The sequence below is a fragment of the Glycine soja genome, chromosome 8, assembly GCF_004193775.1.
Source record: "Glycine soja cultivar W05 chromosome 8, ASM419377v2, whole genome shotgun sequence".
NCBI lineage: Eukaryota > Viridiplantae > Streptophyta > Magnoliopsida > Fabales > Fabaceae > Glycine > Glycine soja.
This window is the reverse complement of record NC_041009.1, coordinates 41,056,121-41,070,309: the sequence shown is the minus strand read 5'-3', so window position 1 is coordinate 41,070,309 and position 14,189 is coordinate 41,056,121. Positions and strand designations below refer to the sequence as shown.

General features: G+C 28.9%; 1 protein-coding gene across 2 annotated transcripts; it reads left to right on the top strand.

The window, feature by feature from the left end:
• Window positions 1-5,624: 5,624 nt before the first annotated feature.
• On the top strand, window positions 5,625-13,986 carry LOC114423217 (paired amphipathic helix protein Sin3-like 3). Of its 2 annotated transcripts, none has more exons than XM_028389889.1 (16): window positions 5,625-5,715; window positions 5,892-5,970; window positions 6,646-6,798; window positions 6,928-7,117; window positions 7,214-7,309; window positions 7,474-7,620; window positions 7,700-8,000; window positions 8,427-8,563; window positions 9,353-9,428; window positions 9,561-9,820; window positions 9,912-10,066; window positions 10,225-10,352; window positions 10,457-11,053; window positions 12,152-12,225; window positions 12,862-13,200; window positions 13,597-13,986. In XM_028389889.1, exons 2-16 carry the CDS (start codon window positions 5,894-5,896, stop codon window positions 13,615-13,617), a joined length of 2,751 nt encoding a protein of 916 aa, XP_028245690.1. In that variant the 5' UTR covers window positions 5,625-5,715; window positions 5,892-5,893; the 3' UTR covers window positions 13,618-13,986. The 2 variants fall into 2 exon arrangements, with proteins under 2 accessions (XP_028245690.1, XP_028245689.1); XM_028389888.1 differs by having other exon boundaries at window positions 7,456-7,620.
• The last annotated feature ends 203 nt before the right edge of the window (window positions 13,987-14,189 follow it).

Below are 14,189 nucleotides of genomic sequence, written 5' to 3'. Positions count from 1 at the left end.
TGTTTTGATGATGTATACTCCCTTCGTTCTTGTATATTAGACACAATTATTTAATTCATCAAAATTAAGGAAAATGATTAATTTAATTTATATTAATAAATTTATCTTAAATTTATAATTTTTTTTAAATTATCGTTGTCACTAATATTTTTCTTTTTTTAATAGTTTGTTAATACATTTTTTCCTTTTTTTTTATGAGGGGTATATCTAATATAAAAAAAATTAATGCAAGGGACTTTATAGATTAGGTCTTATAAAAAGAAGGAAGTATTATGTGATGGATTGAACCAATGTGTGTTAAGTGAAAAAGAAACAAAAATCATAGGTATTTCATATTATTATAATAGTTTTAAATATTAGTAAAATGCTACAAGCCTGCAACATTGCTAATGTCGTTAAGGATAACTGGTTACAGCCTTTTTTTCTTTAACAGATCCTAATAAATTGTTAAATCTATAGGAATAATTCATGACAATTTATCATATTTATTCTCATAATATTCTAAATTTATTATTATTTTGTAGGAGATTCCTCTACAAAGAAAGCCACATAGCAGCGTAGAGTTTAACTTAGAAGAACTTTATTTGTAAATTGTAATACTAATAACATAGTTTTTTTATTTTTTGTATTTGTTGACTATTTGTATTTTTGGCTAGATAGATATATTAGGCAGCAATATGCCAATTAATTTGAATTATGAGGTTGACATTACTTTGTATTTGAATGGTTGAGTTTGATGAAAATAGTAATTTTAGGGTGAAGAAATGTTAAGAAGTTTTATTAACCAGGTTAGAAAAATTCAAATTTTACGATTAATTAAAATATTGGTATAACTAGGTATTTGGGCCTTTTTAATAATTAACATTTGAAATTGTTTTCATTATCAAGAATAAAGATGATGGCCCAAAAAAGTATTGTATTAGATAGAAAAAGGAAAGAAAAAAAAAAGGTCAATACATTAAAGTTGGTATTTAAGAAAGTTAAAGAAACTTTGCAATGCATGTGAGACATTTGAGTTAACGGAATTCAGAGTGTGACAGTAGTCCAGGGGATGCCTTTGATGCCTTTGTAATAGAGTCCAAAAAGTTAGGAGTTTGTGTTGGGATAAACTATGAAGGGAATATAAATATAATAAGTTTTAAATTTAGGGGATGAGTGTAATTTATTCTAAAATGATAATTTAAAAACTGAAAATTTTTAAATGTAACCAGAAATAGAAATGAATAAATATTATAATTTTATTCTGTTTATGTTTATTTTTAAATCTTTAAAATAATAATTTTCTAAAATAATGTTTAAATTAATAATAAATATTTATAAATTCATGTTTTTCTCATTATAATTAATTGCTTTAAGAAAGTAATTAATAATTAAAAAAATTTACAAAGTTTTATTACAAAATATGTTATTACTGAAATATCTAGCAGATCCACATTAGGGTGGACGTGACCAAGATGGATTGTGAGTACCCTTTGTTAGAATGAAAAAAAGGAATAGCTGTAAAACAAATGACTCTGACATACTCACATTCAAGTAAAGTAGATGAGTTAGAAGATAATTGATGACTTATAAATAATTCACTACTTATAGATAATTAGATACCTGGATTAGGATAAGAGATTTGCAACATTATCACTAATATTTGAATTAGCATATTAACAAGTTTTGTATATTGTTATTAGTAAAAAAAAATTAATATAATTTGATTTTAAAGATGAAAAGAAAGTATGTAAATTTCAATAGAATAATATTTTAATAAAAACAGCAAACACAAATCCAAATTAAACGGCAAAAGATTGATTTTGTTTGATTTATTTAGACTTGATAATAAATTCAAACTGAACCAAAGCAAACCGCATATAATTTTATGTTTGGTTCATATGACTTTTCAATAATAATAATAATAACACCATATAAGGATTCCTTTCGAGACTTCTTTATTTTTGTTAGTATTAAAGATAAAGACATAATTATTATAAAAGTCAACAAATTTACTATATATAATAACATGTAATTAAATATTAGCGTACAAAATATTTAGACTATATCCGACAAGATATTTCAGCTAACTTCTAGTTTCTTCCATTATTGAAAAACTTATTTGATTGTTCAATAAACTAATTTTTTTAATAACCTATCATTTTGAAAGGTTGCTTGAAGTAACCTTTTTTTAAAATGCTAATTTCTATTTTCTAATTTTTTTTATTTTTTATTTTTTTTATTCTTAATATATTTATCAAATTTCTTGAATACCCGTTTTAAACAAATCATGATTTTATTGTTTTTTTTGTCATTTTATATTTTTCAGCTACTTCAACAACTAGTTTTACTAAACACTTATAACTTAATAAGCTAGTTTTTGATCTATTAGTCTTTTTCGCTTCAAGTTAGTTTTTCAACCATTTTTTACCATAACCTTAAACCATAAATTCATAAAAGTTAAATTCATCTATTAATTAAATTTTATTTATTTAAAACATAAATGCAAAAGAAAATTTCTATATTTTGTATTTCAAATAGGCTGGATACTTAATGTAATAATGTTGTACAAAAAATGTAATATTAATTATTAATTAGTAAAAATATTAATTAATTATTGTAATATTCTAAAAAAATAAAAATGTTTGTAATCTTCTTGAACATAATGTGAGCCATTGTACATAGTCATATGAATCTTATTAATACAATTGAGAAAGAAAAATCTTAGTAGTATAATTGAAGGAATGACATGATAACTACAATATTTAAGTGATAATTGAAATCTTTTACATATTTGACTTTTTGTTTTTTAAAACTTTTAAATATTCGATGATTATATGAGATACGAATCTGAATTTTTTAGTATTTTTAATTTCAATGGTCTATTATATTTAATATTGATCTCATGGATCTTAAGTTGTTAATAGTTCTCATATTCTTACATAATTAAGTGTTCGTATGAGAGTGGAACTATATATCCCCTATATAAGTGTTAAAAAAAATTACCTAAAAAATGTGTTAATTATATATTTTCTTTTATTGCACTAACTTATTATAGACTATCCACCATTGTTTTGAAAATCATATCAAACTGGCTAGTTCAACTGGTCTAACTAGGAACTGGTTTGGGGACTGATCTGCACACTCCAAAAAATTGGGATATTTCAGAACAAATAAAGAATTGATCAACAGGCCCAAAATCAGTGTTAAATCGGTGCAAAGAACTTGTTTGAACTGGTCTCTTTCAATTTTTTTTATTTTCTTTTTTAAATTTAATCTAAAATATTTTTAAGATAAATAAAATAACATATTTAAATATTCACTTAAGTATCAATTATTTTGCTAACTGCTATTAATTTTTAATTTTTATCTTATAAAACATATAATTTAATCATTTATATTAACTTACGAAATTTTAGATCCTAATATTTATAATTTTATATTATTTTATTACTTAATATATTATATAATATTAAAAAATATAAAATCAGTTCAACCATAATTTAACTATGATTAGACTATTGAACTTTGAACTAGTGTCGTCACGAATTCAATCATTGTGGGTCCAATTTTAAAAACATTGTTATATGCTTCCTCAAGCCCACTCCTCATCATGCACATTCACTCTCATTTGAATACTTTTCTTCTCTCATGAAGTGATGAACTTCTCTCATTTGTATATCCTATTATGCTTTTAAATTTCAATTTATATATTTTATTTTCAAAATTCTAATAGGCACCTAACATGCATATGATATATTGTCTTATAGTTTTAATATTAACTTATGTTAAATATAAGCTAATTTGTTAAAACTTTCTCATATATATTCTCCAAAAGATGATAGAGCTTCTACAAGTTAACATGTGCAAAAATTAATTTAAGTTTATGCAAAAGCTTGTTTATCATTTTTTTCTCCTTCTTATTGTATTATCCTAAAAGGGCTTATGAATAAGCTTACCTAAACATGCCTTAATGGTTTAATTTAACTTTCTATCACTTTGAATTTTTTTTGTTAACCTTGGTATTGGTAAGAAATAGCTCTTCCTTACAATTTATTTCATACTTAAGGCCAATTAGGATTCAAATCTTGAACCACTTGATTAAAAGACACAAATGACTATCAGTTATATCAAACATTGTTAGTCAATCTATCATTCTTAAAATAACATTATATGGGAGCACAAGTAGCTCTTTCAATTTATCTTTATAGTTTTTAATTTTAATTTAAATATTTTTAAAAATAAATTATCAATAATTAAAATAACATTATATCACAACATAAGTTTTTTATCATTAATCTAAAATATAATTGATATCTGAAAAACATTTATTTATTACAAATTTTAATTCTAGTATAATTTATATATTTAAAATTTTTTATTTATTATAAATTATAAAAGTTTGTAAAATAAATATTTATTATGTGCAATGCACATGTTAAAATACTAGTTAAAATTTAAAAGCATAAGAGTATATAAACATATGCTCGTTAGAAGTCATCATTTCTGAGAAGAAAGTATTCAAATAAAAATAAATATGAGGGATAAATGATCTTACACATTAGAGGATTTTTTTTTCATTGGTCTATTTTGAAGTCGATCAGTTTGTCATAACTTCAACATATTTAAGATGGTTTATGGATTGTATTGAATAATTTTGCAGAAAAAAAATTATCCAATTCAATCACTTTAATTTTTATAGTTCTTTCACTAGTCTCTCACGCTTATTTGACTTTGCAAAATGTTAAAATTCCGTAGTGAACTCTGATAATTAATTCAATTATGTTCTATTAATTTTTCAAACGAAAATTAGGCATGATGACCAATTCAAAAAAATAATAAATACAATTTTAAGAATCATTTAAAAAGAAAAACAATGAGGAAACTAATTGCAAAATTGGTAAAAATATGGGACCTCCTAATTAATTTAACCTTTAACGAAGAATATTTGAATAAAATTTATAATTTTAAAAATATTATGTAATTTGTTTATAATTTTAAGATAAAGTAATTGTACATGAAACATAATTTTGTATAATTTAATTAAAATTATATTTTAATAATTTACCTAAGTTGTAAAAAATAAATAAAATTTATTTTTAAGAAAATTATATGTTGTAGAGAATATATTATATTTTATCAAATGTTAGTTAAGATTAAATCATTAAAGGAGAATGAGGTTCACTACTTTACAAGAGAAAAATATCCAAATAAAAATGAATGACTCAGAAAATAGGTTTATATGTAAAAAAAAAAAGATAAACGTAAACTTTCAAAATAATAATAAGGGTTAAATATGTTTTCATATATTTAGTTAATTTTTTTATCATTATTTAAATTTCACCATTTTTATTATGCTATAACTTTAAGGTATTTTGATTGACGATGAATATTAAAATCAAACAAAAAAAAGTTTTAAATAGTAAAATAAAAAGACCTAAAATTTAGGTAATAAAATTAAGAATATTATTAATTAGTATTTTTAAGTATTAAATTATTATCTTTAGTTCTATGGATAAGGAACTAAAAGATAGATAAAGATTTATGATCTAAATCATAGAAAGAAAAAAGATAATATTTATGGTAAAAATCTATTTCGGAACCTATATAAATACACCCATCACTTTGCGAACTATTAACGTACACTCTCACTCTGTTATAAGCTGTAATTGAAGTTTTGAACTTCGAACCCTCCCTTCGTTGCCGCAAATCATCGTCTCGTTGCTTTACATTGAAGTAATGCAAATTTCGCTTTCTTGATTCTCTTTGTTAGGGTTGGGGCTGGAGATGTCGTTCATACCTTTTATCTCATTTGCTTGTTATTTTTTCGTTTGAAAGAAGATGATGAATTTGAAAAGGACGCGTTTTTATTGTTTTCGTTCATTGATTTTACTTTTTATTGTTATTGTTAGGAATGAAGAGGTCCAGGGATGATTCTTACACGAGTTCACAACCCAAACGGCCCAAAGGGTCTTCTAGAGAGGAAGAACCGTAAGTTTTTTTGTTTTTGTTTTTGTTTTTTTTTTTCTTCTTTTTTATGTATTCAATTTCTTGTTTTTAGGGTTGTTTCATATTTTTTTATCTGTTCTGCAAGTTTGGTATCCGGTGAAGGAATTTGTATTTCTTTAGGTTTCATTTGGTGAGATATTCTTTGTTGGGAGATTATTCTGTAATACTCGAGTTATCTGCATTTTTTTATTTGTAAATGTTAGTTGTTAGAATGTTAGTTTTGTTAGCAGAGGGCATTGAATCCGCAACCTCTCCCCTTCCCTTCTCGAGTTATCTGCATTATTCAGCAAGTTAATTTTGTGCACCATAATAGTTACTATTGGTTAGACTTTGGTGTTATTGAAACTTGTGAGTTAAAATCTCTGGAGTTTTCTATATTCAGTTCAATTATGAATAACATTTTCTGTAGGCTTTAACGTGATAAAGAAAGAAAAATATTATAAAACCAAAGCAGCATCTAGTGATATGCAATTTTTTATAAAGTCGGAGTGCAATTATGATTCAATCTTCCCATCATAGATCCTCTACACTTCTGATACATTCGACATTCTTCTGCTGACTTGGGTTTGAATGGTGTGATAATTTGCTAAATACTCTGTTATCAACTTCTCCAATGGTATGAATAATTTGATTTTTTTTTAATTTTATGTAATGAAGCTCCGGGCAATCACAGATGACGACTGGTGATGGTCAGATACCAACCACCAAAGATGCCTTGGCGTTTCTCAAGGCAGTAGAGGACGCGTTTCAAGATAAGAGGGAAAAGTATGATTACTTTATGGTAATCATGAAGGATTTCAAGGCTCAAAGGTTTGAACATGTTGTACTACATTCTCCCAACTCCAAGATTTTTCTTTTGCTTTGTCTGTTATATTTTCTTTGGAGTGAGGATCTGGATTTGGTTAGCTGATGATGTGTTTCTCTTTTGTTCATTTATAGAATTGATACAATAGGTGTCATGGAAAGAGTGGAGGAGCTGTTTAAAGGGCACAAAGATCTAATTTTGGGGTTTAACACCTTCTTGCCAAAGGGATATAAAATTATACTTCCATTGGAGGATGAGCAACCTCCCCAAAAGAAGCTCATTGAATTGAAAGAAGAAGCCATAAATTTTGTGGGCAAGATTAAGGTAAATACATTGTTAATTTTATAATTGATATATTTTATTTATGTCAATGACCGTGTTTAACTTTTGAATCTGATTGATTGGGTTCTTGTCATGCAGGCTCGTTTTCATGACAATGACCGTGTTTATAAGTCATTTCAAAACATATGTATGTGCAGAAAGGAAACCAAGTCTATCACTGAGATTTACCAGGAGGTCTGTGATGTCTAGTGTCTATGCCTACATTATCAAGTTACAGTTACACAAATTTGTTATTTTCCTCTTTCTTTTTCCTTTTCCCCTTCTAGAAGGCATTGTCATTCTTTGTAAACTCATTTTAATCATATATTGGACTTATCCAGGTTTCTGCACTTTTCCAGGGCCATGCAGATCTTCTTGAGGAGTTTAATCATTTTCTTCCTGATATACCAGGAACTACCTCTACTCAGTACGCTTCTGTTCAAAATTCTCTCCTTCATGATAGGAGCTCTGCCATGCCAACAATTAGGCAAATGCATGTTGAAAAGGTTTATCTCTCTGTAATCCTTTGTCCCTGTGATTTTATACTTAGTCGCTATGCTGACATTTAACTTATCTTCATGTCAGAGAGAAAGGAACATAGCTTCACATGGGGATCATGACCTCAGTGCTGACCATCCTGATCCAGAACTTGACAGTTGTTTGATGATGGCTGATAAGGATCAGAGGAGGCGTGGTGCAAAGGAAAATGACTGTAGAAAAGGGAGAGACAGAAGAGAACAGGAAAGGGATGATGGGGATTATGATCATGATGGTAGTAGGGAGCATTTATCTCACAAACGGAAATCTGGTTGCAGGGCTGAAGACTCTGGTGCTGAAAGCATGCACCCTATCTCATATGCTTGTGAGGATATAAGTTCTTTGAAAAGTGAGTATATCAATACTTTTAGTCTTTAAATTTAGAAATGTTTTTACCTTCTCAAACAAATTTTATGAACATAAATGTGCATTTCAGCAGTGGAAGTATGTACTTCAATCTCATAAAAAAGAAAATCAATAACACATGAAAAGTATATCGAATGAAAAAATTGTATTCCTTTTTATGCCACAAATAATGGTAAAAGGTATGAAAAAATACAATATATTTGTTGATTGGATTATCTAAAATTAAGAAATGCTGTGTTAATATGTAGGTTGTTAGGCTATATAAACTGCAAAATCTTTCCCATGCTTTACTTGTGAGAAGAAGAATCCTTTGTCAAATGTTTGCTAGTGTTCTATATTATTTGTTCAGTAGTAATTTTAACCCCTTCTTTCCTTTTACACTTTATTTTTTAAAACTTGTTCATCTCAGGTATGTGTAGTCCAGTGTTTGGTTACCTTGAAAAAGTCAAGGAGAAATTACAAAATCCTGAGGTTTTCCAGGAATTTTTGAAGTACCTATATATCTACAGCATGGAAATAATTACCAGACAAGAATTGCAATCATTGGTATGGTTTATACATTTAAATTTTATTATCTTCTTTTCTGGTTTTGTTGAAATCAATACCGATGAATATAATTTAGCTGGCATTGAACATTGACCTTTAATAAAATTTTGATAGCTCAATATGGAAATAAAAAATTAGTTATAGGCAAATAGAAACTAATCCTGTAAAAAGTTTCTCTCTCTCTCTCTCTCTTCTAGAAAGGCTTGAAGTATCAATACAGTGAGAGGAACCAATCATCATGGTTATATCTTGCAGTATGATTAAGATTAAACAATGGGTTATGATATTTCTTAAATGACCATTAGCTTTTTACATAGTTTTAATTTTGACTATTTACTGGACAAAGAGAAGGACTTTGCCTTTTACTTTCTGCTCTTGTACATCTATGTTACATGTGTGTTTACAGTATAATCTGTGCAACTCCATCAAAGAAGATTAAGTTTCAATGTCACAAACTACTTCAACTTTATAATGTGCCAAGCTTTGAATTAGCTGAATGTTCTAATAAACAAGCAAACCAACAAACTGATTGATCTGTTTTACGAATAGCTTTCCAAATACATTCAAGTTCCAACCATCTACCATGTTGAAAATCTGAAAAGATTGAATTTTGTGTAAGAAATGTTAAATATCATGAAGTGACTTATCTTTTGTTGAAGATAGTTGAGGTTCACTCAATTTGGTATCAGCTTGATGTGATTCTGTCTTTTAAGCCTTTTACTCGGAGAAATTTGTTCTCTTGTAGTATACTTTGTTTAATTGCTAACATCTAGTGGTTTATTCTTCTAGGTGGGCAATATACTGGGAAAATATGCAGATCTTATAGAGGGATTTGATGAATTCTTGGATCAATGTGAGAAAAATGGTAACATTCCACATCAAACTAAAATTTAAATTTTTTCACTTGTACAATGTCTAGCTTTTTTTATTCTTTATAATGAAGTATTTTCAGCTTCATGTTGTGGACCAAAAAATCTGACTGTTGTTTATTCATCAGAGATCTTTTGGCATGAAGGACATGGACCTAAACCAATGAAAGTAGAGGACAGGGATCAGGATAGGGATGACAAGATGGAAAAAAGGGATCGCAAATGCCTAGAAAGGGTCAAGTCCAATGCAACTGCTAACAAGGATGTTTCAGTTCCTAAGATGTCTCTGTATGCCAGCAAGGATAAGTATGCAATGAAGCCTATAAATGAGCTGGACCTTTCTAACTGTGAACAATGCACTCCTAGTTACCGTCTTCTACCAAAACAAGTATGTTTGCTTACTTGTCTCTTTGTTTTATTTTATATATGAAATTGCTAAGATTCTTTTTCTGATTGTGCTTATATTTTTGCTCACACAGTACCCAATACTGCCAGCTAGCGACAGAACAGAACTTGATGCAGAGGTATTGAATGATAACTGGGTTTCTGTTACTTCTGGCAGTGAGGACTATTCATTTAAGCACAGGTACAAAAACCAATATGAGGATAGCATGTTTAGATGTGAAGATGACAGGTTAGAGATTACCACTGATATCTATTTATCCTTTAAAATACTTATTTTGTTGATCTATATTTTATTGGTTGTGGTCATATTTATACTTTACTGGTTTGTTGATCTATATTTATCTTTCACTTGCACATTGCTGATATTATTTCAACTTATGCTGGCAGGTATGAACTTGATATGCTGTTAGAGTCTGTAAATGCGACAACTAAGCAAGTTGAAGATTTCTTAGAAAAGATTAATGCTAATATAATTAAAGGATACTGTCCAATTCGTATTGAGGAGCACTTAACAGGTATTCTGCTTTCCAATTGATGAAAGAAATTTATTTTGTAGTACAAGGTAATTTCTTGAATTTTTCCATGTTCTGATATGACCTTTTTTGCCTTGTTCTTTTAGCTCTAAATCTTAGATGCATCGAACAAATATATGGTGATCATGGGCTTGATGTAGTGGATGCGCTAAAGAAGAATGCACCTTTAGCTTTGCCAGTCATATTAACCCGCTTGAAGCAGAAACAGGATGAGTGGGCAAGGAGCCGTGCTGATTTTAATAAAGTTTGGTCTGAAACATATGCAAAGTACCATCACAAATCACTTGATCAATGTAATGGTACTGCAATTGCCAAGGGTCATGGTGGCCATCATGTTGGATTTACCATAATGAATCCTAAGAATTTCAACAACAATACAAATGGAAATGAGAGTGTTCTATTAGAAGAATCAAATTCCTGCAAACAACGGCAAACAATTGGGGATAATAAGGTTGAAGAGGATAATTCTCTTGATTCAGACTGCTCTGCACATAAAACTGAGACTGAAACCTTTGGAAGTAGTACACAGCATGGTCAAATGCATTTAATTGCAACCAATCTTGATGAAATATCAAGAGCCAAAAAGCAAGATCATTCAATTGATCGGTTGGTGAATGCTAATGTCTCAATGTCCTCTGGTATGGAGCAAAGTAATAGAAGAACGAATGTGGGTAATGCATCAGGTTAGCAACTTGATTAAACAATGATGACACTAGATTTTTATTATACCATTTATCTTAATACTTTGTTGTTACATACTTACATCATCTAGAGTTATTATCATTAGGGTTTCATTAAGATGTACCCTATGGGAACATGTTAAGAACTCAGTAGTAGAATCTACTGAAAGAAAAACACAAGCATTTAATATCTCTGAAATCTAAAAGGCAATGCTTTCTTCTTTGAGTAATTTGAGTAATAAATGCTAATTTTTATTGCTTAATATGTGCTCTAATGGAAAATTGACAAAACCCTCAATTCAGTTTTCACACAAGTCCTTTTCTTCTCATAAGGGTGTCTTATCTTTGGTCTACTTCTGTTCTGTTGCAGTGTTGCTCACCCTTTCAAATTTTTTTGTTTGTGCATTCCGAGTTTATTTTAAGCCTCTAGGGTTAAACTTATTTTATTCTTTGACTCCTGTACTTGTGTGTTTAGACGTCTATGACTTATGAACATACGAATGTCTTTAATTTTGGATTTTTATTTTATTTTTTATGTTTGAGCATTTATATGTGCACTAAAAATTATTTTTACATATGTTAAAAATCTTCAGTATAGTGGTCATCCCACTATAGTAATTAGTAGTATATAACTGATAACTATACAATTATGAGTCTTATGACAATTATGTGTAGAAAATAACTGCTGGTAGTTATGTATGTAGTTATGTATTAGGAGTATGTAACTGATTGTAGGTTATGTAATTAGGAGTGTGAGGTTATTTGTTGTTTGTGACAGAATACTCTCTGTAGGAGACTTTTATCTCCGGGACAACAAGTGTAGTGCTAGAGAAACGCTAGCAACACACTCTTTTTAACACACCCTCTCTTATTGGTTGAAATTTATTTAAAATTATAAAAAATTATGGGTCCCACATCTTATTAAATGACTCTCACGATTTTGTAGTTTTAAAAAAAAAACCTTATAGTGTGTGTTGCTAGCACTTCTCGTATTGTTATATTGTGTGTGATTTCAATGTTCAATATTATATTTTATTACTTTTATCAGTTGGTGTTCTATCAAACTGAGTCTCTGAGATACACTTTTCTTTTTTCTGCAAGGACTTACTGCTACTCCTCCATCAAGACCTGGTAATGTTTCTAATGAGGGAGGGCTTGATTTACCTTCATTGGAGGTATGGCTTAACCCCCTTTTCAGCTTATGGCAGTCTATTTCAATTTAAAGTGGATATTGAATTTATTCCTCTTAAGAGGATTATTTTTTATTCACTTTTAGTGGAGTTTTTCACAAGCAACGAACCAGTTAAATGCCCATTGTTCAAAGGGGAAAGTATAACTTCCACTCCGACTGAAATACCTTAAAATAATATTCAGTGTTGTCAAAATTTCTAGTTTACTGATGGGGGATCACATATAGTTGTCTTAATTATATCTGTCTTTATTTCTAATTTCAAATGGATTTGGAAAGAAACATACATTGTGTGGATTTGGAAAGGACATACTTTGTTTCTCCTTTATATAAGCATTCTCCTGATTGACATTTTGCCTTGCACTTAACTAGCAATTAAAGCTACTTGACTTATAGATCTGGAGTCTCTGTGTTGCAAACTTAATTCTTACTTCTATGACTTTTTATCTTCCACAATAGTTAAAATGGTTTTTTTTTAAAAAGGTTGGCCCAAATAATTATTCTTGTAGCATTTGGATGCTTTATCACTTGATTTAGTATGATTATCTTTCTGCTATGCATTTTGTACCTAAAAGAATCTCATATCAACCTCTCTAAGAATATTTATTTTTGTGTATTGCAGGAGACATTGTCACAATCTGTCTCGCAAGAGGAAGTTGCTGATCATGACCACAATGATATCCTTGGTAGAACCTTGAATGTCCCTAAACACTTAGGCCGTGACAGGGGATTGGGATTTGAAGTGACACAGAAGATTAATGTCTCACTCCAACAAATGCCACTATCTATTACAAATGGGCATGTGCAACAAATCCAGAAGGGCTTGGTTGACCTCAAAAAGGGAACGAACAAGTTGGAAATGGAAGTGCAAATGCAAATGAATAAGGAGCCACAGGAAGAAGGTCTGGGTGGCCTAAGTGGTATAAATAGTTGCACACCTACAGCTACTCATATACCAGAGGTAATTATTAAACCTTATAACTACTAAATTGCTTAAATATGAAGTACTCACGCACTATAACTTATTGCATATCTCTACTTGATTAAATAGGTAATTGATAGTTTGTTCATTCATTCTTTAGTATGAATCACAATTCACGAGTTATTTGTTGCTAAGAGGATGATATATAACATTGAATCAGATACATTACATTGTCAACTAGTGCCCGTTAACCCTAAAGGTTGTGATTGATGTTTTTTAATGTTGATGCACCACTTCCAGTACCTATTAGTAATATGTCAATAATCAAATATGTAATAGGTACTTTTGTTGTGTCATGAATCAACTTGATTGTATGTCATTACATTACTTGATATATTGTTAACTTTGTTTCATGGTCGTATCCAACACTATCAGCAAAATTTTAGACACCTATAGCATCAAGAGGAAAGGGAAAAACTTGTCAACTTACAAATGTGTCTATCACGACTCCAGAAAAAGAATAGCCATGCACTTCATTTTTCATGCCCACCCATTGGTTTTGACTCATCATCGCATGCTGAGTTATATAAAGATTTTTCAAGGGAGGCAACCAAGAGACTGTATATATTACAAAGGAAATTTTTTGATTTGTTGGTATGGGGTACATTAGTGAAGAAGATTGTTATGATCTTATTCACTTTTGGATGTTTTTGCCATTAGTATATATTTATGTTCATTTTTAACTATGTAATTCTACATTTATTTTACTTTTCTTTTTATAGATTTTAATGTTATGATGATAATTTTGTTGTATTTTTTAAAAATTTACTGTTCGACATATCTTTAGCATCATGTTGGTTGTCATTGCAATTTATGTTCTTCCATCCATCTGATGCGAGGTTGCTATTAAAATAGTGACGTTACAAAGAAAAAACAATTAGTTACATATAATTAATTAAGACTTAAATATGTTTTCACTCTCTATAATGATAAGTTTTTATTATTTCTTTGTAAAAAAGCTTTAATTT